At 45.5% G+C, this 27,996-nt stretch overlaps 1 protein-coding gene across 6 annotated transcripts in view; it reads right to left on the bottom strand.

The window, feature by feature from the left end:
- Positions 1-27,996, bottom strand: part of SORCS1 (sortilin related VPS10 domain containing receptor 1) — a 477,983-nt gene that overhangs the window by 22,018 nt on the left and 427,969 nt on the right. For all 6 annotated transcript variants that reach the window (XM_040992145.1, XM_040992150.1, XM_040992147.1 and 3 more), the window contains exons 19-23: positions 23,717-23,903; positions 18,597-18,730; positions 15,782-15,905; positions 9,463-9,575; positions 5,084-5,215 (exon numbers count right to left, since the gene is read on the bottom strand). In XM_040992145.1, the coding sequence (XP_040848079.1) occupies positions 5,084-5,215; positions 9,463-9,575; positions 15,782-15,905; positions 18,597-18,730; positions 23,717-23,903 (690 nt within the window). The remainder of the gene's footprint in view (positions 1-5,083; positions 5,216-9,462; positions 9,576-15,781; positions 15,906-18,596; positions 18,731-23,716; positions 23,904-27,996) is intronic.

Below are 27,996 nucleotides of genomic sequence, written 5' to 3'. Positions count from 1 at the left end.
TAAACCATCCATTAAAGGACCGTGGGAGCACAATCTAAATATTAGGAAAGCTATTATTAAAAGGATGCTCCAGAAAGGCCTTTTGTAGGAGAAAACTGATTCTCCATCTTTTTCACCAAAATTAAGACTGGGCAGAACAAGCAGAATCAACAAGGTTAGGTTGAAGTAAGACTGTTCAATTCTCACAGGCTTGAAATAACAGAGGGCCAGGTCTGGCTCACCTTGCCTGTCTCCTGGAGGTAGGGAGTGACGTTTCCCTCCTTGTGGTCCTACCGGACACAGGCTGGAGCAGCACCTCCCTCCAACACTTCCATTTACATCCTTTGAATTCCTCAGCTTCAAAGTGACACAATTCATTGCCCTAAATATGTCCTACAGCTCTGCCCAAGCAGAAGAGGCTCTGGCATTTAACCCCATGAGGTGCTGGAAACATTCAGTCAAGAGCAGTGATGGTTACCACATGTAGGAATATTCCACATCTCAGGTTTTAATGAAAGCCATAGGAAAAAAATACACTCCCAGAGTGTATGAAAGTCAAAGTGTTAATCCTTGATACATGAAATTAGAGGAATTTATGGACAGCAGAGCAGTTGGTAGATGACTGAAATGTGCAATACAAAAAAGAAGGAAGTGAAAATACATATCCAGAATGGGTTTTGGTGAATTTACCAGTGAAAAATTACACTGAAAATCCTTTGTATTAAATATGAGGTTCTAGTGAACACTGGGCAACCAAATCCCATTCTTTTTTAGTACAAAGGAGTCACGTTGATTAAAACTCCCAAGGAATTTCTCAAATGCCATTTACGAAGAATCAAAGTACATATACATCTTTCTCTGGCATGATCCAAGTTTTGCATTCACCAATTTAAAGTTTCACTATCTCCTTCTGCGATACTCCTTTGGTTTCACCTTGTTCCTACTCAATGACCTTCTTGTTAAACTCCAGAGTATTTTAAAAAAAATCGATTTATTTTAAAATAATAGATTTATTTTCATTGGAAAGAGAGATTTATACAGGGAACAAGAAATAGAAAGATCTTCCATCCACTGGTTCACTCCCTAAATGGCTGCAACAGAGCCAGAGCCGAGCTGATTCAAAGCTAGGAGCCAGGAGCTTCCTCGGAGTCTCCCATGTGGACGCAGGGTTCCAAGGCTTTGGGCCATCCTCCACTGCTTTCCCAGGCCACAAACAAGGAGCTGAACAATTCAACTGGACTGACAGGGAAGGTCATGGTGATATACCGAAAATAGTCCAAGTTGATTAATTACATTGTTGTGTGAATTTTACTTTCTTACAACACTGCCAATAGACTGCTTCATTCACAGATCATACTTTCTTCCTTCTTGGATTTTCAGATGGGACATTTCCCAAATGTGTACGGTAACAGAAATAGCCAAGGAGGAAATTCATTGTTTCTGGTTGACATTTTTCTCCACAGTCCATTTTCTTCCATTTAAATCTTCTCACTGCCTATTAAGGCTTTTGAAAGACAACATGTGGGCTCCTTAGCTATCCAACTCGGCATCAAAAAGCTCCCAGAAACAAGGCAGCCCTCCCCTCCGAGACATTCAGATAACAAATTCGTACACCCTTCATGACTCGGTGAGAAGCAAGGAAGGGCACTGCCCTCTGGGAAGGGCTTCCCCACACCTGGGCAGCCAGCTTCTCAGCACAGCAGAGTGCTCAGAGCAAGACAGCCTCTTCTCACACTGCAGGCTTCTGAAGGAAAGACCGCTAGAACCTGCCAAGTCTGAGGTCACTTGATTAACCCAGCCTGAATCATCTTCATAACTGGGTCAGAGACTTCTCACTGTGAGCAATCTTCAATTTATTTCACAGCCAGGATAGCTCAGTTGATGCCAGCGCTCTAGCCCCCATGGGAATGTCTTCACAGGAAGTTGAGGAAGGAGAGTCGGGATGCCTCTCTGGGCCCTGTCCTCCCAACTTTCAGAGCCCTCCAAGTCCTCCCTTGCTAGGGGTTCTGTATTGTGTATTTCCAAGAAAGGGGCCAAGCATGGAGAAAGGATATATGCCAAACTAGCCCCAAATTTCTTCTAAGTTTCAAATCATAACCTTCAAAGGGGGCAATTCATTTTGTTTTGTGGTTTGGATTTGCATTTATCTTAAATTTCCACGGAGTGTATTACAATGAGAGTTCACTGCGTTCAAAAGCGTTAACACAAAACCCTGATCTAAAGAGGATGACCAGCAGCTGTTTGTACTGACAGCACACCACCCCAACTCTACAGGGGTTGGACAGGACCAAGGAGGCCCACTGAGCATGGCAACGCAGGTCTTCCGCTGGTGCTGTCAGAGTGGCAGCTCTCCTTTAGGTGAAGTTGATAAACTGGGGCTTCTCGGATCTATCCCTGCTTTTCTGTGTGATGGCTTTATTCCTGGGCAGGGTTTCCCAAGTGGTAGCAAGGGAAACAAGGACAGAGAGAGAAAGGAAGTCATTTAGTGATCGATTTGTGTAGTCCTGAATATATCTGTGGACCTGTCAATTAAATGGGTTCATAAATTCACTGTTTTCTCCCATAATGCTGCTTAAGGGACATGAGTATATCAGAGAGAAGGATCCAAGGGCTTTACTCTGATTGGAAACTGTAGATTCCTAGCTGGTAATCCTTGCCTTCACATGGCCTGGGCATGTATGCTGTTTTTATGGGTTAATATCATTATTGCATTTTCCAATTGTCCTCCATAGCAGGACCCTAAAGTCCCATGTACTTTGGTTGGCATTTTTGTGGTCACTGTGTGTGTTAACTTTTTCAGACTTAGAATGGATATTCTGAAAACTCCCTTTGATAGCTGCAGCCTTGTTTTCCCTCCAGTGTATAAATCTGTATAATTTACATGAGCTTACATCATTCTTATACTGCTTTTCCCATTGTCCTTGCTTTCTTTTTATGTTTTCTGTAATTTCATTCATTAACCACTTTTCCCCTTACTATAATTTCTACCAACACCCATGCTTGACAACATAAGTCTCTTATAAAAAGCCAAAATATTTTCTGCATTTTTCCACATTTTATTTCTACTATAAACTAATCACAAATGCAATCAGTACTTCATTTACTATATTGGGCATCAATTGCAGTTATGTGTCTTGCTGATCATTTAGTTAATTATTTCATAAGTACTTTGGGATGGATCTTACTGTGCCTAAATTATTTAATTTTCCTGGTGCTTAATTTTTTTTATCTGTAAAGCTGACATAATGATGTCAGAATGGAAACGAGGCTACTTTGTATTTCTCAAAACTTTTCCTTTTCTGTACAAATACTGGACCCCTTGCAAGCATGCCAACAGCTAAACCAGACTGCTTCAAATAAGCCAGTTGCCTTCTTCAAGTCTCTGAAAAGCAAGGATTAACTTCTACCCGACATCAAGCTGCATGGAAGACCACCCTGAGCCTTCTGAGAACACCACTGAAGGAAGCTTCTGAAAATGAGATAACAAGCAGAAACAAGGAAGAAGTCGAGAGAGAAGAGAGAGGCAAAGTGAAGTACACTCTCTGTCAGCATAAGGATTTCCATAGAACTGACCCCAAGTGACACATCTTTCCCTCAGAGAATCATCTAGAAAATATTGCCTATTTAAAAGATTTGTGAAGTGTGAGAAACAAAGATGCAGAGATAATAAATTCCTTGGGCAAACAGGCCACTCTAAGTCTGAACTCTCTTCTACCCTAGAAGACTCAATTTCACAGAGAGTGAGTGAGACATTCCCAAGGAGCAACAACTCCAAATGGGCAAGTGTTAAGGTCTGGGGGGATGTGCTTTCTCCCTAGATCCTTAGCAGCATTCTGGTGGAAAAACAACAACAACATCGCTTCTTTCCTCATTTAAAATAGCTAGTAATGTGTAGAATATAAAGGGAAGCTGAGGGCCCAGGAGTAGGATCAGTTGCAAAGCTGCTCAGCTCCTGGCTGCTCACCCTCCAATTACACTTCACTAGGCAATGGGATTCAGCCAGGTTATCCATGGCAGCCCTGCACTCTACAACTTGCACACAGAAGTGACAGAGGTGAGTATTACACCAAGTGGGAAAGTTGCAGTTAAAGGGGGCGCTGGAGGTTGGCCATGCTGAATCTGGGGTTGTTAATAGGGCTTTTATGGGAGGCCTTTCGGAAGGCTAGAGATCACTGGACTGGATTATGGGTTTATTCAAAGTAAATTTAAAAGCTCCAAGTCCTTGTGGGGAAAAGTCAATATTTATTTAGTGGTTCAGAGAAATCCTATTTTTAATCTGTCTGCCTGGAAGCATTGAGAAACCAAATTGTCAGGTTCCTAAAAGGTTTACCAGACCAAGACTGATCATTTTAACTGAATGGATGAAAATGAACAACAAGATAATCCTCACTCCTGGAGAGCCCTTTGAAGTTTAAATGAGGAAAGAGGACAGAGACCAAATGTGGCAGGATGGAGAGAGAAACACACACACACACACACACACACACACACACACACACACACACACACACACATACACACACACACACACACACACACACACACCATGCATGCACAACACACACTCCAGAGGGTAGTGGAAATGTGGAAAAAGTACATCAACAAAGCCAGGACACATGTCTTGGAGCCAGTGTGATTCAACTGTTGTAAACATGAGTCATCTTAGCACAGCGATGACAAGCACATTAATGCTACAGACCAAAATGTAGCATCACATCATGCACATCCTGCCATCTGATTCTCATGACACTCTTGTGATGACACGGAATAAAGGAGGATTAAACGACTTCCTTGTGTACGTCCTGTTCCTCCTTGCCTCTTGCTTTTCTTGCTTACCTTGTACCGTTTATCCCACATGGCATTCCACACTATGACTCATTCAGTCACCCTCTGTAATAAACACGGTTGTGTGTGCTTTTTGGTGAAGGTGTGGTTAGTCATTAGTTTACGCTTGAAAAATGAAGGACCAGAAAAAGTCAGCATCCGCACAAACAGCAGGTTCCCTCTGCTGTCAACTCCTCAGAAACACCTGACAGAGAGCTGCATCACCAGGGGCGTGGCTCCGAGCACCCGCAGAAGCGAGAATGTGTTCCCGCAGACTCACCTGCTCCAGATCCTCGGGCGACCTCCTGCTCTCTCCCGTTGGATCCTGATGTGGTAAGACAAAGAGCTCGGCAGCAGTGGGCAAGCCAGGGAGCACCGCCACCAAGATGTGCTGGCTTGGAACCCCTGTTGCCTGAGGGAGACACAAAGAAGCTCAGGTAAGTCCTGGGGATAAAATGCAGAGAGGGGACCAGGTATTTGAATGGTGGTAGATGTCCAGAGGACACACTGGTGACCAGGGACATGGAAGCTGGAACCCGAGCACCTCGGGCAGGAACGTGCCCTGGATGCAGCGCCAGAGTCAGATCGTCACAGATGAATTCCAGCACCTGCATTACTTCCATCATGTCAGTTATACTTCTGGTGTCTCTGTCCCTTACACAGAAACCAGGGAACAGAGTAGAACCTGCTTTGTGGATAAATGAATTTTAAGAATTAAATGAATTACACATGAACCTCGGAGATTCAAATGTTAACTCTTTTTCCTCAAAAGTATCTCCAAAAAGTGGCTCTCACCAGTGAGAATACTCTATCTTCTGTCCTTCACAATCTTGGCCTTTCTAGCTAAGCTTTCGGCTTCATCACCTCAACACAATCAAACTTCAAGTCAACCAACAACATCTTCACCATCTGACCTAACAGGATTCCTTACACAACGACCCTGAAGAACCATCTGTGACTTCTCTGGTGTCAGAATCTGATGACAAACCTGTTTCACGAAGCACTCTCATTTCATTCACTTGGCTAAGCTTCTATTAAAATCATATGAAGGCAAGGCATGTCAAAAAATTCAAAATAAATTAAAGATGTTTATCTCGGTGTAAGTCCATGCGTATGATGAATTTCATAAAATGCATGTTATGAAAACAACATTGGCATAAATTTCAATTTTTGTACCAATATAAACTGCCTTCTAACTCAAATACATTTGAACTTCTTGACATAATCTCACACAGTTCGTTCAAGGAGCTTGTGTTCATTGTAGTTGTCCTCTCTTCCTTCTGGAACTTGTATCTAAGAGTTTTGCTTGCGTCTTCCTCTGGATGATTCTAGATTCAGTAGCTATAACGCCAGCTTCTCTCTCTAATGGATAAAACATTACTTTGTTGTTTTACTAGGACTTCCAAAACACACACACACACACACACACACACACAGAAACCGCTAATTCTCACTCCTCAAGTTTCCATTCTGTGTTTCTGTGACCAAGGCAATCTTTCTCACATAACACAGCTTGCAGGTCTACATTTACCTAAGACACTACACTTTCCTACCCCTGCCAATCATTATGTGATCCCTTAGCAACTCAACTGCCGTCCTAATGATCCTACTGGTTTCTTCATGCTTACATAGCCACAGTTAGTATCGCATTGCAGAGTTTCTATGCTGTCATTCCAAGTTTTACAATTAGATACCCACTCTGACAGGCTTTCCTCCCCAAAGCTGCCTTTCCACAGTCTAACTCAGATGATGTTCCCTTATCCCAAATGCCTGAAATCATTCTCAGTGCCAGAAAGATAAATTATTAATACTTCCTGCAGAATAGCCCAGGACCTCCTTTCCAAACTTACAACTTATACAGCTCTTATGCTCCAGCCAAATGGAATGAGATACAGTTTCTGCAGTCACTCTTTGAAGCAAGTATTCTATGCCTCTGCAAATGATATTCTTATCCTTTGCAGATAAGAATATATCACGCTTGTGGTGCTCAGACACATTCTTGGAAATATCTATGGGAATGAAGGGAAAGAAACAAGAATAGGCACGTTGAACTGCCATGCTGATCATTGGCAGCCTCGAGAGACAGAGGAATGGTGACCATAAGCTGGACTGAATTCGCCAGGACTTCAGATAACTAAACCAATCCATCACTGGACCTGGAGATGAGCCATACTTGGAAGGTGATATGATCTGGAAGAAGGCAGGTGAGGCCTCTCTCCACAGCATCCATGGCAAAAAGTCTCTTCTTAGGGATTTGAACAGTGTATCTCTGTTTATGCCAAAGCAAACACTGTAGCCACAGGACCACCGGACAGTGACTCACTGTCCACTGGGAATATTCTCCTCATTGTGAAGCCAAGGATGGCAATCCATGTTAGCTGCAGCTCTCTCCTGACACACAGCACCCATGAGCTCCTGTGACCCAGGAGCTAACCCCGTTTTGGTTTGAAACCTTGCTAGATTATAAATTCAGAGATTGTATCTAAGTCACCTTCTTCATTACATACAAAAATGTTTATTGAATGATGTTAAGTTGAGGATTCCATGATGAAATGTCAACAGAAAAACTGAACTGAATGAGGAAAAAAGCAATTAGGTTTTATATCAAATTTCATCTGATAATATCTAGGAAGAAAACAGCAAGCACATTAACTCCAAGTTTTACTTTTTGGTAGGTATACTTGGCAACTTAGTCCCTTATGACTCAAGAAGACAGCCAAGGATAATTATTGATTTCAAAGACAGAGTGGGACACCCTAGGGATTACATGCTGGATCAGCTGCCTCTTAGAATTGAGTAAAGAGTCATGCAAGCTGCAAAGTGTTACTGCCCCACAACCCTTCTCATGATCGTAGGGATGCTGAGCCAAACATTTCACTCTGGATTCAACTGATTATGCTGTGCAGAATTCTAGAAACATGATGAGCAGTAGTTTCTCGCCTACCAGACAGCTGGTCAAAGGTACAGGCCCAGGGCATCTGATCCCTAGACAGTAAATGCGAAGAGAAAACAGCCTGGAAGGCTGGTTGTTGTTGAGATGATGTCTGGCTCATAAATCACCTGGGGGAGTTACACAGCTGCCCGGGAGACCTGCAGAACAGGAGACCAGGAGCACGGTGGACCCAAGGAAGTGAACAGTGGATTCATGAAGAGGTAAAGCTCCCTCCCTTCTTCCCTCTCTCTCTTTCTCACACACTTCTCTGTCTCTGGACTGTTTAAGTGATATGTGTGCAAGGACAGAGAGAAAGAGTGACACGGTTAAAGTCATCTCTCTTGAACAGAGAACAGAAACCAGGAAAGATGACTGCAAAGGCACAAAAACCTATAGCAGTTAGGCTTGCAGACTCCCGGCCTCATCATGCTTGCACATCAGTCGTATCTCTGACTGGAAGAACCAGAAAGGCAATTCAGATGCCATTTATTCAGATACATGAATCTGCTTCTTAGCCTCTCCTGTATTTTCCTAATGAAAATAGAAAAGAATGGTCATTGGGTAGAGTGGGCAGAAAACCACAAACTCCAAGTGCCAAAGACCTTGGTGATCTAACTCTAGAACCTATTTTTTTTTAGGTGCATGGCTTTGAGTAAGGCTTCCTGATATCTCCAAGTTTAGTTTCGTTATCGGTAACATGGGGATAGTCACAGTACCAGCATCATTCAATGATTGTGGGGTCAACTATGCTAAACTCTGCAAAGCACTACTAAGAGCATCTGGAATGGAGTCAGTGCCACATAGACACAGAGGTACCAGCATGAGGATGGGAAGGCCAGTGCTTTGCCAACAGGCTGCACGTGCCTTTTCCAAGCAGAGGTTGTTTGAACACTTTTCCTTCCTCAGCTCTTTGTGTCAAGTGGCACCGTGGCTTGGTAACAGGAGGAACAAAAAGTATGAAAACTCTGAACTGCTTTTTCTTTAGGGCCAGGAAGTTATCCTGGGAAAATTTTGTCCAAGAAGCCCCAAAAGCAACTATCCCATATCTGCTCACTCATGGAAGTGCAGCAGGCAGGGGAGGTGTGTATAAAATAAAATCATTCATGCCATCCATCGAGAGGAAAAAGCCCTATCTTGATATTTTCTCAGAAGCCTTGGGAGGTGATGCCACGCAGATAGACAATGCACTTGGCCCCTCATTGCACGTTTTCTCATGTATTAGCTATGAGTGCACAGAAAGTTACGTTGGAACCTCATGACCTCACGGATGACATGAGGCTGATCAAGCTCTTTCCCGGTGACATCATGTACTTAGAAATCCAGGGACATAGAACATAGGCAGCTCGCTTTACTCCTGGGTTCACAGCTGTGCAGGTGGAACCCACGGCTGCTCCTGCTGCTCCTTATACACATCCTGGAGGACTCCCACGGGCCACGGACACTCCGTGTCATGCACTGTAGCTGATGTCATACTTAGTAATGGCCAAATGCTGAATGCAGCTGTGACAAGTGACCACATGCTTCTCTCGGCAGGGTAAACACCTTGGGAGTGAGGCTCCACAGGTCTTGCTCTGCCTTCCTTTGCGGGGGATCATCTGTGAAGACACTAACTTAAATGGATGGGGTTCCGGCTGGTTCCAGCCTTTCCTTCACACGAGGGCTCCCTCTGCTCCCGGAGAACAGCGAGGAAAAGGGACTGAATGCAAGGTAGAGCTGTGACCACTCACTTCCACCAGCGATCTTTTGATGACTCGGCTGATGTCCCTCCTCCACTCGGGGATGTCAGGGTTGTAGTCATCCAAGTTTGGAGAAAACGACAATCTCAGAGACCGGAATTCCTCTGGGGGACACAACAGCAGACAGATTACCAAAGAATTCCAGCAAAGGCTTGCTCCACCTTCAATACCCACAGCCCTCCCGGGAGGTTCCATTGACTCGTCTAGAAGGAAAAAAAAAAAATCATTATCTCATGTGTGTTACTCCATTAACTCGAAATCTTAGCCTCTGGCCAGGCTCAGCTCTGCAGTCTTTGCCTTCCACTGCAGTTCTAGACCCCTGATTCTTCAACATGGAATGATCTAGAAAACCCTGCATGCTTGGCAGGTTCAAGTCCCTGACTATGCCTAAAACCCAGAATTCCCCTCTTTCCCACCAGTCTATACACAAAACATTCCATTTCTGTCTAGGCACCACTGTATTTTATACAACGTTTGCATGTTGTGATTATATAGTAATAATTGGTATATGACTGCATAATTATAATTGCTATCATAGTCGTTATATTGTTATCTTTTGCATGTTGTATTAAGTTTCATTCAATGACATGCTGAGTTCCTGGATTTGGGGATTGTGGTAGTTGTTTCTGTAGTCCCTGGGATAATATGGGTAGGCCAGGATGTTGGATAGTCATAAAACATAATTTACTTTTTAGTGGAGGGGTTGGGAGTGGTTTGACATACAAAATGAGGAGGAAGGCAGGGGAGATATGGGGAACCATCAGGCCACAACAATCACACAGGCCAATGACAAAGAAAGACGGAGGTAGGGTTATGTCATGGCTCTGCAGTTGGAGGAAGGTATAGCAAGACTATGGGAGGTCAATCAGCCAGCAGGCAAGCCCCCTGTGTCCCGGGAGTGGTGCCACCTCGACTCCTCTGCATCCATTATCTCTGCTGGGCTCAGGCCCTACAGGGTCTCAGGCTGTAGCACTGGTGATCTTAGCCAATTGTCCTAGCTGCAGCTGAAGAGAGTGGGACCCGTTTCCAGGGCTTCCACACCCTCTGACTAACTCCAGTATGTGACACGCGGTATACGCAGATCATGCTCTGAGCAGTCAGATGGGCTAACGGGCAGTTAGGGTCTCTGGTCCCTGGTGAAGTTATCTTCATATAACATAAAACCTTGCTGCTCCCCATGGCTCTCCCCAGCTTCAGCTCCCTGGACCCTCAAGGGAGAGCAGGAGAGAGGATCAACATAGCAAGGGTGGTTGCTGTGACAAAAACCAGGAGATAGCCTGAAGCAGCCCCCATCTCTGAGTCACTGTCAGGAGATGGCGCTCTGCTTGTCAGGACGGGAGAAGGAAGCCACCAAACACATCATATATGATGCCCATGATGCCCAGTCTGTCCTGAGCCAAGTGCCAGACATGGTTGCCCAGGGTGAGTGAGTTCCCTCTTTTTTTCTTCTCTCTCCCCTCTGCTCCCGTCCCTGAGATGGTGCACGGAAGACCACTCCCACCGTATCTTAGGGTCTTTTCCTCCCTTGCAGCCCCTCCTTTCACTGCGGCAAAAGCCCTCTTTGTCTCTCTCCTTAATGCATCTTTCCTTGCACATGACAGTGGTCTGTATGACAATTCTTCTTTTGTGTGAGACAAGAAACAAGGCTGCTGTCGTCTTTTGCTAATTCCCGGCAACAATGCCACTCCCTTAACACCTGCTCATGGCTCCACATGACATTTTGCCTAGAACCCGACTTTCCCCCTGGTTTTCTTGGACCCACAAGAACTGAGGTAGACCTGTGTTCCTACCCTGTGTGCTAGGGGGCTCCTCTATATTCTTCATGTGCCAGGACCCACCTGTTCCTCCTCTATGCCATACTCCTTTCAAAGGAGCTCACCTCCATTTCTCAGGATGCAGTAACTTAAGCCTGGCACGGGAGAGGGCTTTCTGATCTCACGACCTAAGGTAATTTCCCTTCCTCAGCCCCTGGCACCCTCATCACAGCACCACATCTATCTCCTTCAAGCTTATTGCCGTCTAAGTGATCTTTTGTTTTTTATTGTATGTTTCCCAGACACCGTGATGATCACAGCTTTGTGGCCCTGGCCCATGAGACAGCGCACAGCACTTGGAAGGATTTCAATTACTGTCTATGAGTCATTTATTTAACAAATGTTTGGTGATTAAATAAATGCTTAAATTATAGAAGAGGCCCGCTGCAAGTTGTGCACTTAATCGATAAACATTTTTGGCTTTAAGCTTGTCCCCATGCTTCAGTAATGGCTAAGCGACATCAATAATGCCAATTATGCATTCAGCAAGTGTAAGAGCTCACTTGGGCCGTTGTGAACAATGCAGAGGAGTAATCAAATACATGCTTCAAGGACTCTTCCATCACAGGGTGAGCATTTGCGGCAGTTACCCTGTTTCCAAGATGTAGTCTTTGAGGTTTGACTACTGTATGAGTCACTGGTCACTCTCGTGAATACCACTGACTCAGTTCTGAAGAACAATGGAACGCATATCAATCAGCAGCAAGGGAAACGGGAGCGCCTAGTGCTTCATTTCTGAGATGTCAGCTTATTTCATTTGCACTTTCTCCGCAAACTCTGGTCCCGTACAAGGGGAGATGTGCATCTTAGTAAACGGACCTACTTGAAGAACAGTGCACTTCCCTCTGTAATTACTTAGCCTAATAAACAACATGGCAGGATGGGGTAACGGCAGAGAAATGTTACACTGACGTTGACTCAACAAATAAAGGATGTGCATGGACGGCTGAAAAGGATAAGCATCAGGAAGACTTTTTTTTTCTTTTTTGCAGCTGCTGACAAGAATAAATTCTGCACACTTACATGGTCCTTTAAAAATTATTTAAATGTAAGTCTGCCCTGAAGGACATCAGGGGGACCAATACAAGTTACAAGTGCTCTGGGCAGTCAAGGCTTCCTCTGTCACCTGACCAAATAAGTCATCTCCCTACTCGGACCTGCAGCCTTCCCTCCCTCTCCGGTCAGGTCTCTGCTCAGTATTCACTTGTGAGGGTAAATGTGGACCTGGACCCTCTGAGATGTAAATCTGCTACAGTTTACCCAAGTCTTTCTCCAGAATTTAGCTACCATCCCTTTGAAATGTAAATCAACAAGAATGGCGGTGGTTTCCTTCTCCCCCAGGCATCCCAGGACACTCAGGTCTCTAAGCAGCAAGTCACCAAAGAAGTTTAATCACACTGTTAACCCCAACTGCTACCTCAGTTCCTGCAGTTAATTCTCTAGGTAGCCCCAGTGTTTGGAGAGATCCCTAACCTTTGCGCAGCAGTTTTTTTCTTGCTTGTAACTGTGACAGCCCAGACAACAACAACAACAACAAAAATGGAGCTAGTAAGGCTAGATCTTGAAACATTTTTGAGACATTTGCATCATTTCAAGTTCTCAGAAAAAGAAGGACTTGTTTGTCTGGCTCAGTTGTTCACAACTAGACAGGATGTAACTCTTACTGATTGGATACAGTGTGACTGAATGTCTGTACTTCATGCCACTACAGTTGACTGGATAGTTTATGTTGTGTATTAATGCAAGCTTGGTTGATTAGATGGTTTGCATCATGTGCTGGTAGCTCTCTTAGTTGATTGGATGATCGTTGCTTTAAAACCCCTGAACAGGGTTGCTCAGGGCTTCTCCCCTCTTCTGCTGGCAGTAGCACGGGGGGTACTGGTTGGCACTGGCCAGTGAGCGTCTAACAGTCTGCCTCTAACTCATTTTTGCAGATAGAAATGATCACAACCTCTGACTCTTAATGATTTTTCTTTAGTAAGTCAGACCTATCATTACACCTCTTGTTTCACATAAATGAAACTCAGGATAACTCATCTGGATTCAATGGGATTAAGGATGGCTGATGGCTCAGGGATTTGGGTACAGATTACTCCCCCTGTTCAGGTCTTCACTGCAAACACAGACAATGATCCATTCCAAAGTGAGTGACCACCCTTGCAAGGAAGACACCTTCAAAGTTCAAACTATAAAGAGGAGTAAGCATAGCAAGGTGCGTGGACATGTCCACACTATATTCAATATTTAGCATACCTTCACTCTCTCTGGTTTTTACACTTAGCTCATGTTTTCTCACGTGTAACACAGACATAATAGTGCAATATTTCTCAAAATTTGTTCAGAGGATTTACTAAAACATCATCTCCACCCAGTGCTTAGGACAGATGCTAACAGCTGGTCTGGGCTTCATCAGTGTCAACTCCTATCCCTATGACTTAAAGTAGCAACTGTCTGGGCCACAGTTTCCTACCTGTGAAATGACAAGCTGCACTAGATAAGCCCAAACACCTTCCAGATTTAAAATTTTCTCTGGGAATGTAATGAGGAGGTGGCTGCCAGGCTCTAACAGAACACCTTCCCGTGACCTGTGACATGACATTAGCCTCGGTGTGTGAAAGGGACTGGAGAATAAGGGAATTATGTGTGGTGACTAAGGTGAGAAACACAGAAGCACGCTTTGAAATTCGGAGGCACATGCACAGCGTGCACCTTGCCGATGGTGCATAACTTTACAGGATGAATTTCAGCTCTCCCCTGGTGGTAGCTACGAGGAATCTTCTCCATGCTGTGCAAGGGCCTAAGGAGTCAGAGCGGGCCTTGATGGAATAAAACAGGGGTTAGGCCTTTACAAGTACATTATGATCTCACTGCTTACTAGTGGGGACAAGATATTGGCCTATGAAAAGCAAGGATGGAAACTGCTAATGGAGCTTTTCTGTCACAAGAAAGGAGAAGATGAGCAGTAACACCCCATAATATCTGTCTTCTCCACTGGTGTGACAGACCGCACCACTGCAGGGACCCTGCTGGTTCATCTACTCTGGTCAAACCTCCATAGGATTACCCAGAGTCAGAAAGCAATAAGGTCCAACACCTAGCCATACGAGGCACGGTGTCATTGGGGCCTCTTGGTCCTCAGAGCTACACAAATTTATTTGCAAATTATTTTCTGGTTTTGAAGGTCAAATGTGTAACAACTGATTCCTCACCAGAAACCCCAGCTCTGAATGTAATTAATTCATCAGATTCAATTAATTTTAGAACTGGGACAGTTAATATCATCAGGAACACAGCCAGCTCCGACCATCTGTCATCCTGCCTGTCTCTTTATTGCTTTCTCTTTCTCTGTCTTTATAGCATTTCACCTATATAATTTAATATTCTGGGTTTTCAAATCAAGAATTTCTGTGCTAGGGGCTGGTGTGATGGCATCAAAGCCAAATACTCTGCTTTTGGTGCCAGCATTCCGTATGGGCATGGGTTCGTGTCCTGGCTGCGCCACTTCCCTTCCTGCTCATTGCTTGTAGCCTGGGAAAGCACTAGAGGATATCCGGCCCAAAAGGCTTGGGACCCTCACCTGCATGGGGGATCCAGAGGAATCTCCTGGCTTCGGATGGTCTCAGCTCGAGCCGTTGTGGTCACTTGCAGAGTGAACCAGTGAGTGGAAGACCTGTGTGTGTGAGTCTGTATGTGTGTATGACTCTTTCACGAGAAATTCATGATACAAATGGTACATATGTGTTCTCATGTTAATACACAACTGTCTATATATTTACCATCCACTACTATTACCAAGTTCCTATCTATTTTCTTATGTTTCTGTGAAGAAGCAATTCCCAAGTTAGATCAACTTGATTATCTGAGTTTTTAACTTCCCATTTTCTATTAATGATTTTACCTTTCCATTTCATTTCATTTAACCCCCGGACCGTGTTTGCTTTCTAGTAGATCACAAAACTATCTTGTGCTGCTGTTTCTTTAAACAGACACCCACTCCATGACTATATAAGACTTCTAGTTACTACAGCCCCTCCGTCACCTGCAATCTGGTTGAGCTGCTTTTTTTTCTCCTTCCTTTACAATGTTACAGATGTGTGGAAGAGACTTCAAAGGAGCTAGATAATGATACATTTCTCTTAAAGTGAGGAACTTTAACGCTGTAGATCAGCCACTTTCTTTCACTCAGGGACCTTCCCTACGTAAATATCACAATTGCAAGCTAAAAGGAGTTAGTCTTAGAGTGAAATTCGCTTTCCTCTACCTTAGCTGAGTGCAAATAGGCATTCATGTGCACCAGGCCAACTACAAGGAAGCATACGAAACAGTGCTGGCATCCTGTGGCCATGGCTGGTGACTCATAAAGTTGGGGACAAAGTTGGCCTTGACTCTTCTGTACCTTCTGTCTCCCATCGAGAAGGTGAAGGTCAAGAGCCAAGATGATTCCTGGCACGATGATGGTACTAGATCACCTCCCATTGAGCACGATGGGTACTCACCATACACGGCGATGGTCTTCGTGTCCTGCAAGATGGCATTCCCAGCTGAGACCTGCACTGTGATGGTATTCATGCCTTCTGAAGTAAACTTGAACGATATACTTCCCTCCAAGGTGATGAGAGGCTAACACAAACGACAGCACAGTGTTAGAGGAAACCATGTCAGGACAGTCCACACGGACCAGCAGCTCCGAGCCAGCACCAGCTGCTCAGCTTGGTCGATGACCATCCTGGTGGAGCACAGGGCAGCTGAGTCCATTTCTACCTCTTCCTCATCATCCCCAGTCCGGGCCAGAAAGCCGCTGACAGAAGCAATGACTCTAAGTGACTTCGGTTTCTGAACTTGAAACTTCTTTCCTGGGGTCACCCTGACTCATGGCTGGGGACATAAAGAGGTGTCACTTTCTGATGAGTTACACATCTGTCCTTATACAGATTCCACTCGTGTCAAGCAGATTCCTTAACCCAAGGGAATACTCAGATCAAATGAGAGCAGCGAACACACATGCAGAAAACCTGCAGATCGAAACAGCGGCCACTGGAAGTCTGCAAGCTGTCAGTGCTTGTTCCCAGGCTGCACTGCTTGTATACAATCACCCTGGGGCACAGAACCTTGGGCACTAGTTAGATGGGGTGGCCTTGTACACTGCTTCCCTCTAAGCAGGCTCATCAGCAGCTTTCTGGAAGTAGCTGCTATGGAAACACACACTAATTGGATGGTGGTTTGAGGATGGAGAAAAAAAAAAAAAGCAGATGAGCTGGAGTGGTGCCTGTAATACAACCAGATGCAGGTCCTAGAGGAAAAAACATTAGCCTACTGACCTCCCTTGCCTGTCCTCCCTAACGCTGCTTTCCGATCTTTTCTTAATTTCAAAATCAAAATGCATTTAACTCTCTGTATGGCACAGGGAAGACTAAAGCCAAGCGCAAGTAGTCTTCTCAGTAAGATCTGTGGAGAACTGGGCTTTACGACAAAAGAAAAAACAAAATCAGAGTCCCAGATGAAAGCTGTCAAGCACGTTGTTTTTTAGCATCAGCCCTTAGGCAAATATTCTTCCACTGTGCACGGTGGGCCTACTATGGGACCAAATAACACGCTTCTTTTCAGATGCTTGGGAAAAGGGGCTCGTTGGGGCCAGTGTTCAGCTGATGTTGAAATGCTCCCTGGAATGCTAGCATCCCACATATGGGCTCTGATTCATGTCCTGGCTATTCTAGTTCCAATCCAGCTCGCTGATAATGGCCTGGGAAAGTCTGGAGACAGACCAAGCAGAGTTCCGGGATCCTCCATTCAGCTAGGCCTAACTGTGGCCCCTGAGGCCATTTAGGGAGCAAAGCAGTGGATAGAAGCTCTCTCTCTCTCTTTCCTTTCTTTGTTGTTTCTCCCAGTTTCTCTCTCTCTCTCTCTCTCTCTCTCTCTGTGTGTGTGTAACTCTGCCTTTCAAATAAATAAGGAAAGAAAAGAAAAAAGCAAAAGGAAATAGCCTAGTTTGGCCAGCAGCTGGAGTGAGAGGTTCATCACACTCTTCAGGTGCTGCGGACCCAGGGGGGCTTCCAGGTAAAGCTAACCTCCAGCTCCAGCCTGCCAGCGTGGGTTTAGTAAGATTCTACAGGAAGGAGTCCTGCCTCCTCGGCTGGAGCAGGTCTTCCTGCACACTCCAGGGAGTGATGCTGTAGAAACTCAGCTTCACTACCCAACTTGCACATGGCAGCACTGCAGTGGCCCAGAACAAAGTGGGCTCAGAACTCCAACAGACCATGAGGGGCTTGGGAGTTAAAATGTACACAGGCCGTTGAGGGCTTTGCTTTTGGCCTGTGTAGGAACAAGCCGAAGAGCCCGCCTGGTCCTCACTGTCCTCGTGGAAGGACTGTGAGTGCATGCGCTTACAGGTTCTTCCAGGAAACCCTCCTGTCAGGCTTGCAGCACAGGCAATGTGTGGAACAAAGGCAGAGCTGCACTTGACGAATGGCCATGTCCGAGTTAGGGGAGCAGGCCCTGAGAAGAGGGTGGCGGCAGGTGTAACAGAAGCCGCTGCCTTTGCCTGCGCAGCTATTGTTTTTCTTTTGGCAACCACTTCCTCCTGTCTGTAGCTCATGTGATGCTTAGGAGGCCATCTTCAGCACCTCTCTCTGCACTCCCAGCACTGCTAATCCAGGCAGACTCCATTCCAGGACTTCTCTTAGAACATTTTGGAAATGGAGCTCAACTTCTTCGCTAAACCAGGCTGCTAAGGATCACAGTCTGACCTTAGCAGAACATCAACAGGAGGGAAGGTGGTGATTAAATAATGAGGTGTGGAAGAGAGGGAGAAGAGAGTGAGAGCCAGAAACGGAGCAAGAGAGAAAGTGAGAAGTTTCCTGCTCACTGGAAACTTCTGGTTTCCAGAAAACACTGGTCAGGGGCCGGCGTGGTGGTGTAACAGGCTGATCCTCTGCTTGCCGGCACTGGCATCACATCATGTCTCGGCTGCTCCACTTCCCGAAACACCATGAATGACCCAAGTCCTTGGAAGAAGCTCTAAGCTCCGGCCTTGAGATGAGCCCAGCTCTGGACACTGTAGCTATGTGGGGAGTTACAGAGCAGCTAGAAGATCTCTATTTCTGCCTCTCCTTCTCCCTCTCTCTCTGCAAGTTTGACTGTCCAAGTAAAATAAAAGAACCCTTTAAAAATAGCAATCCTACTGATGAGATACTCGAGCCCTGAAGCTAGCACCACCTCTAGACTCTTCGATCTAAACCACTCCCTCCCCTTTTTGGTTTCAACCAACGAGAAACGAGCTTCTGCCCCTTGGAGCCCGTGGGCAGGCCAACCCACCTCCGTGTTGTTTCCATACCACCACACGTAAGTAAGGGTGCCCACTTGGCTGGGCCACAGCACTGCCGTCGCGTTGACCTCTTTGTTCTTTGTGGTGACAAAGGGAAGAGACAGGTGCACGTGCTCCAAGGGACCTGGGACACAAGAGAAAGAGGGACCATAGAGCAGGAAGAGCTGCCTCTCCCGCGCTCTGCCTGCTCTGAAGACAACACACGCTGTCTGGACACCTCCTCACACGGCAGCCGGATGACCTGACGGCGTGTTCTGGCGCTATCTCTACAGAAAAGAACACACCATGAATTCCCGTGAACTCCCGCATCTGAACATGGTCTATCTCATCTAAAAACTGAGATACATATGCAGGAAATCAGCTGATGGGGTCCCTACACCAACAGGCACAACATGAGATTTCACAAGGAGATACTAAGTCTTTCAGGGCATTTTTTTTTTCCTTGCTGGTCAACCAGATCTAACAACTCCTAGGATCCAAGTGGGTGGGATGAGAAGGGTGTGCAAAAACCCGAGAAGTTTACTAAATGAGTAACTGTTTACGAGTTATTCGATCTTAAAGATTGGTATGACTGTGAAAATGTGTGTGTGTGTGTGTGTGTGTGTGTCTATGCATGCATGTGTCTGCTTGTGAGTACAGTGTGCCCTGGGCCGGGCAGCATGAAACACTGCGGGTGGTTTAGCTGGGCCAGGTCAGAGGCAGGCACGAGCGGATGCATAGCTCCGTACTGAGCTCCAAGCATTAAGCAATGCGCTTTGCCCTGGCTGTCTTTTATTGCACGGCTCTTGTTGTCTCCACATGACACAGTTAGCAGCAGCAGGCCAGGCCCTGGCCTGCCCCAAGCCCTCTGTTTGCCTCCATTAAGGCACCTGTCAGTCTTCCACTCAGTTCCAGCACCACTCCTCTGCGACGTGACACCCTTCCCGACCTGAGTTAAATGGATCCACGTGTAAGAACTAGACAACCCATGGTGTAAATACAAGCTCCATGCTTGTCTGTCACACAGGACAACTCAATCCTTTTTCAAAGTCAGAATAGAAGAGTAAGGACAACATGAGCGATGGTGGCAATGAAAAATATTGGATCTTTTCAATGGCAATATGCTTCTCTAGTAGTTAATGAGAGTGGTTGTGTGTTGAGTATTACCACAGGTGCTTAGGGAACTGAGCCAAATAGCACTGAGTGGGGAAGGCACTGAACACACAGAGCAGGCACAGGGGAGGGCTGCTTCACTGCTCTTTGTTTGCGTCACGGAGTGGTTCTCAGAGGAAATGGCATTTGATGAGCACCTGACTAAGGTGACAGAGCACCAAGTGCCCCTGACAGTAGGAGTACGGCCAGTGCAAAGAGCCTGAAGAAGAGGTGTGGTTCCACGTTGGGTGAATGGCAAGAGAACCAAACAACAGCAGAGAAGAGATGGGTGGAAGAAGCAGAGCCAAAGAAGATTGTAGCTATTTAGGGAAACCTTGTAAGCTGGCTTTGCAAGCCATACAATACATATTGTGTGCCTGCATAAGTTTGTGTGAGCATGTATCATGTTGTACTGCATGTGTGAGACTCATTTTTTCAGATTCCATGGATTCTTGTGTCCACAGACTTAAAAAGCTTGCTTCTGCTGCCTAAAACTGCATCCTCAAGCATTTCTGTTCTGCCTTGTAAGAATTACTGAAATGAAGACACAGTCTTGGAAGCGCCCAGCACACAGCTGCACTAACTGCAAGACGCTGCAGGATCACATGCACAGATGTGGCAGCAGGTGGCGCTGTGTCACTCCGTATGAACCTTCCATAAAGGGGATTTGTGAGAATTTGGGAATTACGTGTACTTCTGTGAACTGGGATTCCCTTTCTAGGTCAGCCCTGCTGTGCTGCAGGAAACAGCTGACATGTGTGGTATCTTACGTCTCGAACAATCCTGTGAAGTCCCACCAGAATTCCTGCCTCACAGAGACCATGATGGCTCAGAGAACTCGCGTAAGCTCTGCCTTTCTCAGACATCGCAGCTCTGGACTCCGCAGGTGAGGGTCAGCACCAAGCATGGCCTCAGCTTGTGAAATTTCAGTCTGTATTCAATTTTATGCATGCCCCACCCCCATCTCCCAGATGATCTCACAGAAAAAGTGAACATTTAAGGTGGAGACCATGTAGTGCTCTTCCTAGACACTTACGTAAAACACTCTGTGCGTTCCCACCTGTCGCACTGCCACCCGTACACCTGTTGAATATTTATGACGTTATCCTTTCTAAGGCAATAAATCTCCCTGCCTGTTACTACTCACGGGAATGAAAGTAATGATACAGAATGATCTTAAAAAATCATTAAAAATTAATTGCAAGGGTAACTAGTGGCAAAAATAACGTGCAACATAAACAGTGCCTGTGTAGGAAGTGGCATCCTCTCATTTCCCATAGTTTGTTAGGGGAGAGTCTGTTCCAAACAGCCACCCTTGGTAGAAATGGTACTACTCAGATCCCACGTGACATCTGCCATATCCCAGTGATATCAACACCCATTTAACAGCAGTGGCAGCTTCTGGTCTCCACTCCTCAGGGTCTTCCGGGGAGTCCTGCATGCCTCGATGCCCTAGCACCCAATGATCCTTCCTCACCACTGCTCCCCGGGTTCGCCCTAAAATGCCTCCCAGATTCACTCAGTCTTGAGAAGGAAAGCAACAGCTTGCATGTGCTCAAGACAAAGGGCCCAGGAAGCCAGGACGGGTGTGGAAATGAATGTGTTTGTTCATGTGCAGCATTTTCATCTCATAAGCCGACATGAGTGCGCAAAATATTTGACCTGGGTCTGAGTGGAGGATGGCTTGTCAAGGGCTGTTTTGTGTTCTGACTTTACTTCTAAAGACCCCTCTGGGGCTTAGTCTTTGGATAAACATGGCATGCAGCCCTTTCAAAGAGCCTGACCATGGGGAGAAGAAATAACTCTTTTGCTCAAATTGTCTTAAAGTAGGATCATGTTTTAAGCTGTTCGTGCACACCCATCAGAAACCCATGCTGCTTTTGTACTGTACACATGAACTCGGCTTGGTGATCGTCAGATCTGGACCATAACAGACAGCTTCACTTGAGGCTCCTGACGGAAAACAAGGATTGGAAAGTCACTGTGTCTTTGGAGCTGTTTTAGACAGAGGAAAGAGCATCCCTGAGTTCCTCTCCGAGGCATCTTACTCTTGAACGGTCTTCAGCTGCCGACGGCTCAGGCCGCAGAGGGAGTGATAGGTTAGCACTGCAGGGCAAGTGGAGGACTAAGAAGCACGGAGCCAGATAAGCATTCGGATTACGTCCAGATCCTGTTTCCCAGTCCTGGACTAGTCACTCCATCTGTTAGAGCCTAGATTTTTACCCTTTCAAACAGAGGCACACTTAATCCCTCGTAGCTCCTTCAGGCAAAGCACCCAGCGCCTTGTCAGCTGGTGAAACGTGGCTTTTCCATCATGTCACTGCAAGGCATGCGCCTGCAGTTGGAGAATTCGGAGATCGGTAATTAGCAGCAACTCTTCCCTTGCCGAGCTCACTGCCTGTCCCTGTCCTAGAATGCCCATTGCCCCTTGTCACCTTACATCCCCTCTGCTGTCCAGTGCAGAAAGGCAGTTTGCTTCCAAGTCAAAGCTTTTTTTTTTTTTTAATATGGGTTTGCAGAGGTCATCAGTAACAAATGAAAGCTGTGTTCTTGCCTGGCGGTTTGCAGCAGAACAACAGCTCTTCCTGGGTAACTGGGTGATCTGTTGTAACCTGACAGTTGGAAATTCCTCAGGGAGAGCATCCCCAGTGCTCTGCTGTTTTGCAGATGAATGAGGCACGTGATGCAGGCAGCACTGCCTTTGGCAGGACGGGGCAGAGGATTTAGAGGCCGCATGGATGTCGGCTTTAAAAGCTGCCCCAATTACAGGGTACGTGAGCTCTCTGAGCCATCATGGTCTCTGTGAGGCAGGAATTCTGATGGGACTTCACAGGATTGTTCGAGAGGTAAGATACCACACTCAAAGAGTTTGTTTCGTTCAAGGCTTGACACACACGGTCCAAGTCCAAAAGAAGGAGCCCAGATTGGAAAATGAGGAACATGCAATACTGTAAGCTCCCATAGGGACAAATGTACTTCTTTGAAGTAATTGTCATCAGTATATGGGAACTAAAGATCAAGAATTACTGATAGATTAGGAATGCTCAACAAGCAAGCTTTCCCTGTGCGTTAAGCTGCTTAGTTGGACCTCTCAGTGGAACACGGCATTTAAACGAAATGAAACAGGGCTAGTTGATAATCAGTTACATTGGCAAGGTAGAGGGGAGAAGCCCGCAGGAATGATGGCCAGTAATACTCTTGGTTTAGAACTTGAAGGCCATTCAGGCAGTGGGATACTTCCCCTTTATGCTATTTCACTAGAGAACAAGATGAAGTCCTATCACTGGAGTTGCCCTAATGTCTGGCACATTTGTGACCTGTACCGGAATACAGCCTTGGGGTTGTCATTAGTTTATCACATATATATGCACACCTATGGATTCCGCAAAGGTGGAAGTGGCTTAGTGTTTCTGGAAAGTGCTTCCTCGAATATCTCTGGTATGGCAGCCACTCTTTTCCCTACGCATCTTTCTTTCTAACATCAAATCATCCATAAATAGAAGCCCGATCAATATTTTTTGCAAAGATCTAAGAGGATTATTAACCACGACACAGTATGGGAGGTGCTTGGATGGGAAAATTCCTTCACTTGTCTCAATCACAAAGTGTTACATGGAGCTGGACATGGGCAGTGCTGTTCACCAGCTCTGACCATAAGAGAGGCAATGTTTATGTTTTACCTCAACAGCTTTGCGATTGCTCAGGCCCAGCCCAAGCACAGGTGTTGTCTCTAAGGCACCTGAAGGGCACAGGTGGGTACAGTAAGACTGACCTTCAGAAGCATTCCAGAACTCGAAGTGACTCATTGCCCTCACACTGGGTTTCTTTGTCCTCCCTGCTTCACTCTCTCATCCCTTTCCCCATCCCCCTTCTGCTAAAAGATAACTACCGCATTCTTGCAGATAACAACAATTCAGGATGAAATTAAAAGGACACAATACTTAAGATAGGTCATAAGTCAACAACAGTAATAACATACAAGTTACATGTAAGTACAGGACGGCGCTGTCAGACCCCAGACTGTTGTCCACCTGCACGGTCACTCGGAAAATGCCCACATTCTGATAGACGTGTTTGATTCCATCCTCCATGGAGCTCAGGTTGACGTAGGACACTGCAATCCCATCACCGAAGTCCACCTGGATGAATGTCCGCTGCACATCGCCCTGAAAAACAGCCCAAGATGAGCGAGGAGAGTTGGTGCCCGCTGCTTCCTGCCCCGGCACTTGCATTGGATTGTTTTGATCTCTAGCCAGGCATCATGGCAGCTCCAATTCACTCCTGCAGCTGGCAGCAATGTCTGTTTATAACAAAATCCCTGTGACATTCTCTGCCAGGCAAGAATCTGCAAAGATGGATGCTCTCCAAATATGAAGGGCACCACAAACCAACGTTCCAGCATTTGATCACCAGCTTCAAACTGACATTCAATTTCTCTGCAGACTTTATTATTGTCTTATCACTTCCATGAAGAAAAGGTTTATACTTGTGAACTTTAAAACATCTATCTGAGGCAACTTACAGATCCAATGCAATTCTATTTAAAGTATCAATATCATTCTTTGCAGAGGTTTAAAGAGTCATAGAAAACAATCCTAAAATTTATATGGAACCACAAAGACCAATAGTAGCTAAAGTGATCCTGAACAAAACAAATGAATACATAAAACTGGAGGCATCAAAACGTCTTATATCAAAGTCACTGAGCTGTAGGAATGAAAACAGCATTGTGCTCTCAGAACACCGGGTACAGAAAATCATCCACACACATACCACCAACTAATTTTTGACAAAGGTGCCAAAAACATACTTTGGAGAAAGGAAAGTCTTTTTGGTAAGTAATGCTAGCAAAACTGGATATTTGTATGTAGAAGAGTGAAACTGGATCTCCGTTTTTCACCTCACATAAAAATCTGCTCAAGACAGAGCAAAGACTCACATGGAGGAGCTGAAAGTATAAAACTGCTAGAGCAAAAACACAGAGGCACTGCGACAGGCAAGGCTTTCTTGGGATAAGACTGCAAAGGTTTGAGCATCAGAAGGAAGACTAGACGAATAGGATAATAACACATCTAGAAGGTTTTTGCAGACACAGCAGAAAAAACTATCAACAGAGTGAAAACCATGCAGTTATTTGTAAGCCATTTTTCCAATAAGGATTAATATCCAAAATGTACCAGGAATACAAAAAAAATCCAGTCAAGAAATGGACACAGCACCTGTGCACACAGTTGTTAAAGGAAGAATTACAAAAAGCCAACAAATAGATGGGGAAAAATGCTTACTGTCACTTGCTGGGTGCAGCAGGCAAGTCAAAGCTACAAGATACCACCTCATCCCAGGCTCGAGCCCTGGAGTGCCACAGACAGGCTAAGAGACAGACAACACATTCCCTTACCATCTTAACTAAAAATTGGTACGTAGAACACACGTGCAATTAGTAAAATGCTACTCAAAAATAAATGGTGACAAAAAGAAAAAAAACCACAATGCAGCAATGAGACATCTAGAATATTTATTTTAAAAGTCTGCTCAGAATCATATAGATTCTGCATTTGCCTTGGGTAGGCAGGGAATTGTGAACCCCAGGTCTGCTAAAAAACAAAATTAGTAAAAGGCAGCTAGAAGGTCAGATTTTATTTCCATTGTATCTTTAAGCAACAATGTTACTTAGACCAAATTCAGGTGAGCCAACTTCTTTCACATAGCCTCTTTGTCTCTTTGTTTTTCTCTCTCTCTTTTCTCTCTCTTTATTTCATTTTTTCCTGGTGACATGTGCTTTGAGAACCTTTCTCATCATGGGGAAAAATAGGCAGAAAAACCTTTGGCCTAGAACGTATTTTCAATTAAGTCCGGTTCACATGGTATCATAGTTTTTGAAAAGGCCAGGTTTAAAACGCTGACATTTAAAAATTCATTTACAAGGAGAGGAAAAAGTGGTTCAAATCCTATGAATCCATGTGACCTACTGCCCTGCTCTATGGCCAGCAAAGTGTTGTATGTGGGGACAGGTGGCTGCCAGCTCTCAGTAAGCACACCGGCGAGATTCGCCCTTAGAGTGAGGGGGGAAAAAATCCATTAAAAATGAGAAAAGCACTAACTAGAAGCCTGATGCTAACAGCTGCTTGACTTCCGTGCACTGATAAATGTCAACCGTTGCTGCTGATTTGCCTTCATCAGGACAACTAAAGTGAATCGGTCAAGTTCTCTTTGTGTGTCTGGTGAGGTGGTTCTGTCTCCCACACTCTGGCCTTCCCAAAGAGGTGCCAGAAAGTCAAGCCCAGGAGTGTTCACGGTGGTAAAACACAGTTTTAAAAATGAATAGAGGAAACAACATGAGTAGCTGGGTTTATTCACTCAATAAAACAAGCTACATGGTTTCCAGTAGTAACAGGAAGCAGGGCAGGGTAAGGGAAGATGGGGAATACAGCATGGGCGTCAGGTTTGGGTCGTGACTTGTGAGAAGGCAGAAGCCAGATTTACAGCCACCCTCCTCTCTGCTTCAAAACAGCCGTTACTCCCACAAAAGCAAAGAATGCCATGTTGGGTGCCCGCATCGTAGTGCAGAAGTTGAGGCCTCCATCAGCAGCAGTGGCATCGTTCTGGGCACCAGTTTGAGTCCTGACTGCTCTATGTGCAGTCCAGCTCCCTGCTAGAGTGCTTGGCAAAGCAGCAGATGTTGGCCCACGCAGCTGAGCCCCTGCACCCATGTGGGAGAGCCGGAGAGGTAGCTGGGCCCCTGCACCCAGGTGGGAAAGCCGGAGAGGTTTCCAGGGTTTTTTTTGCTCTAGGCTGGCCCAGCTTTGGCTGCTGCAGCCACTTGAGGGATGAGTCAGTGGATGAAAGTTCTCATTCTCTCCCACCCTGTGAATCTGCCTTTCAAATAAGCAAAAGCTTTTTTCCTCTTTTCCTAACATTGGTCTGGATTTAGACTTCATGTCAGTTATATAAAACACCTCCCACATTCTGTCATGCTGGCTTTTTGACCTCACAGCATTAAATCCCTATGAGCAATAATGCCGTTGGTGCATAACAGGTGAAAGAAAGTAGATATTCATCGTTTGGACTAGTGCATTCGTAAGGCAACCACTGCACTGAAGAGCCAACCACACATACATATGCCTTTACACACATGTAAGTATGTAATATCACACACTTAAGAACCCCGAGAGCAAAGAACCCCGATTTGCTACTCCAGTCCCATGTGAAGTCCCCCGGCATGTTTGAGATGAGGACAAGTCGCTGGGTTTGGGCTCTGCACTAAGTTATAGGAATGTTCAGGAGCCACGTGTGACAGCGGGACATGGAGGATTCTACTGCTGCTGTTGTTTTTGGCCCATCCTAATGGAATGAGCCGGCTCCCCTGGCTGTGTCTTCAGGAGCTCTCAGGTGAGTGGTAAGCCTAATTACTGCGGTCACTGTATGGCTTCGTGACTCACCTGTCATCAGTCCCTGGCTTCACTGGGAGCTAATCACAGGTGTCAACTCCTTTCGGAAAATAAGAAACAGAGGAGAAGGCTGACAGCCCACGTCCTCAACAACCATTGACCAAGTATGCTTGCCCTTCTCCCGCTGGACCGCTGCTCATTTATTCATTCATTCAGCCAGTCCGTCCTGGCTTAGAGTGCTTTCTGTGTCAGGCCCTAACTGGGAAATTGTCGATAAGTCCCCAACCAACCAACAAAGCAAATGTCATGCAGCTTTCCATGATGTAACTCTGCTGAATCAGAGGCTCTTCAGATAATCACATAAACAAATTTAAAATTATTACTGGGAAACTGGGAAGGAAGGTGCATGGTACCGTAATCTTATGTCATAGGAACAGCTGAGCTGATTGGCAAGCTCAGGAAGAAAAGGAAGTGACGTCTGAGCCAAGAAGACTGGAAGCCATGGAATAAACAAAGCAGGGCAAGATGATAAGTGAATGAGTTGGAGGGAAAAAAAAATCCACGTTATGGGAATAGAAACAGATGTATAAATGAGTCACACTGAAAGCAGATGGGGTAGTTTTAAAAAATTAAATGTTACTGAAGAGAAATACCGTAAAAACCTGTTACAAATGGTCATTAGAGACGAGAAAACACCTTGGGGTCTGAGAGGCCAAGTTCCTGTTTATGATTCATCTCCTAACAGCAACAGGTAGCTACTACATTAGGCAGGATGCTGGGCAAAGCTGGCACGGCAACATTTTTAATCTAAACGATCCCTCTGGGTACCATACGCACCACAAATCAGTAGGGGGCTCAAGTACGTTGGCAA

The sequence above is a fragment of the Ochotona curzoniae genome, unplaced genomic scaffold (genome assembly GCF_017591425.1).
Source record: "Ochotona curzoniae isolate NIBS_2020 unplaced genomic scaffold, NIBS_Ocur_1.0 contig_66, whole genome shotgun sequence".
NCBI classification, from domain to species: Eukaryota; Metazoa; Chordata; class Mammalia; order Lagomorpha; family Ochotonidae; genus Ochotona; species Ochotona curzoniae.
The sequence above is the reverse complement of the archived record's forward strand: the minus strand, read 5'-3'. Positions and strand labels throughout refer to the sequence as shown.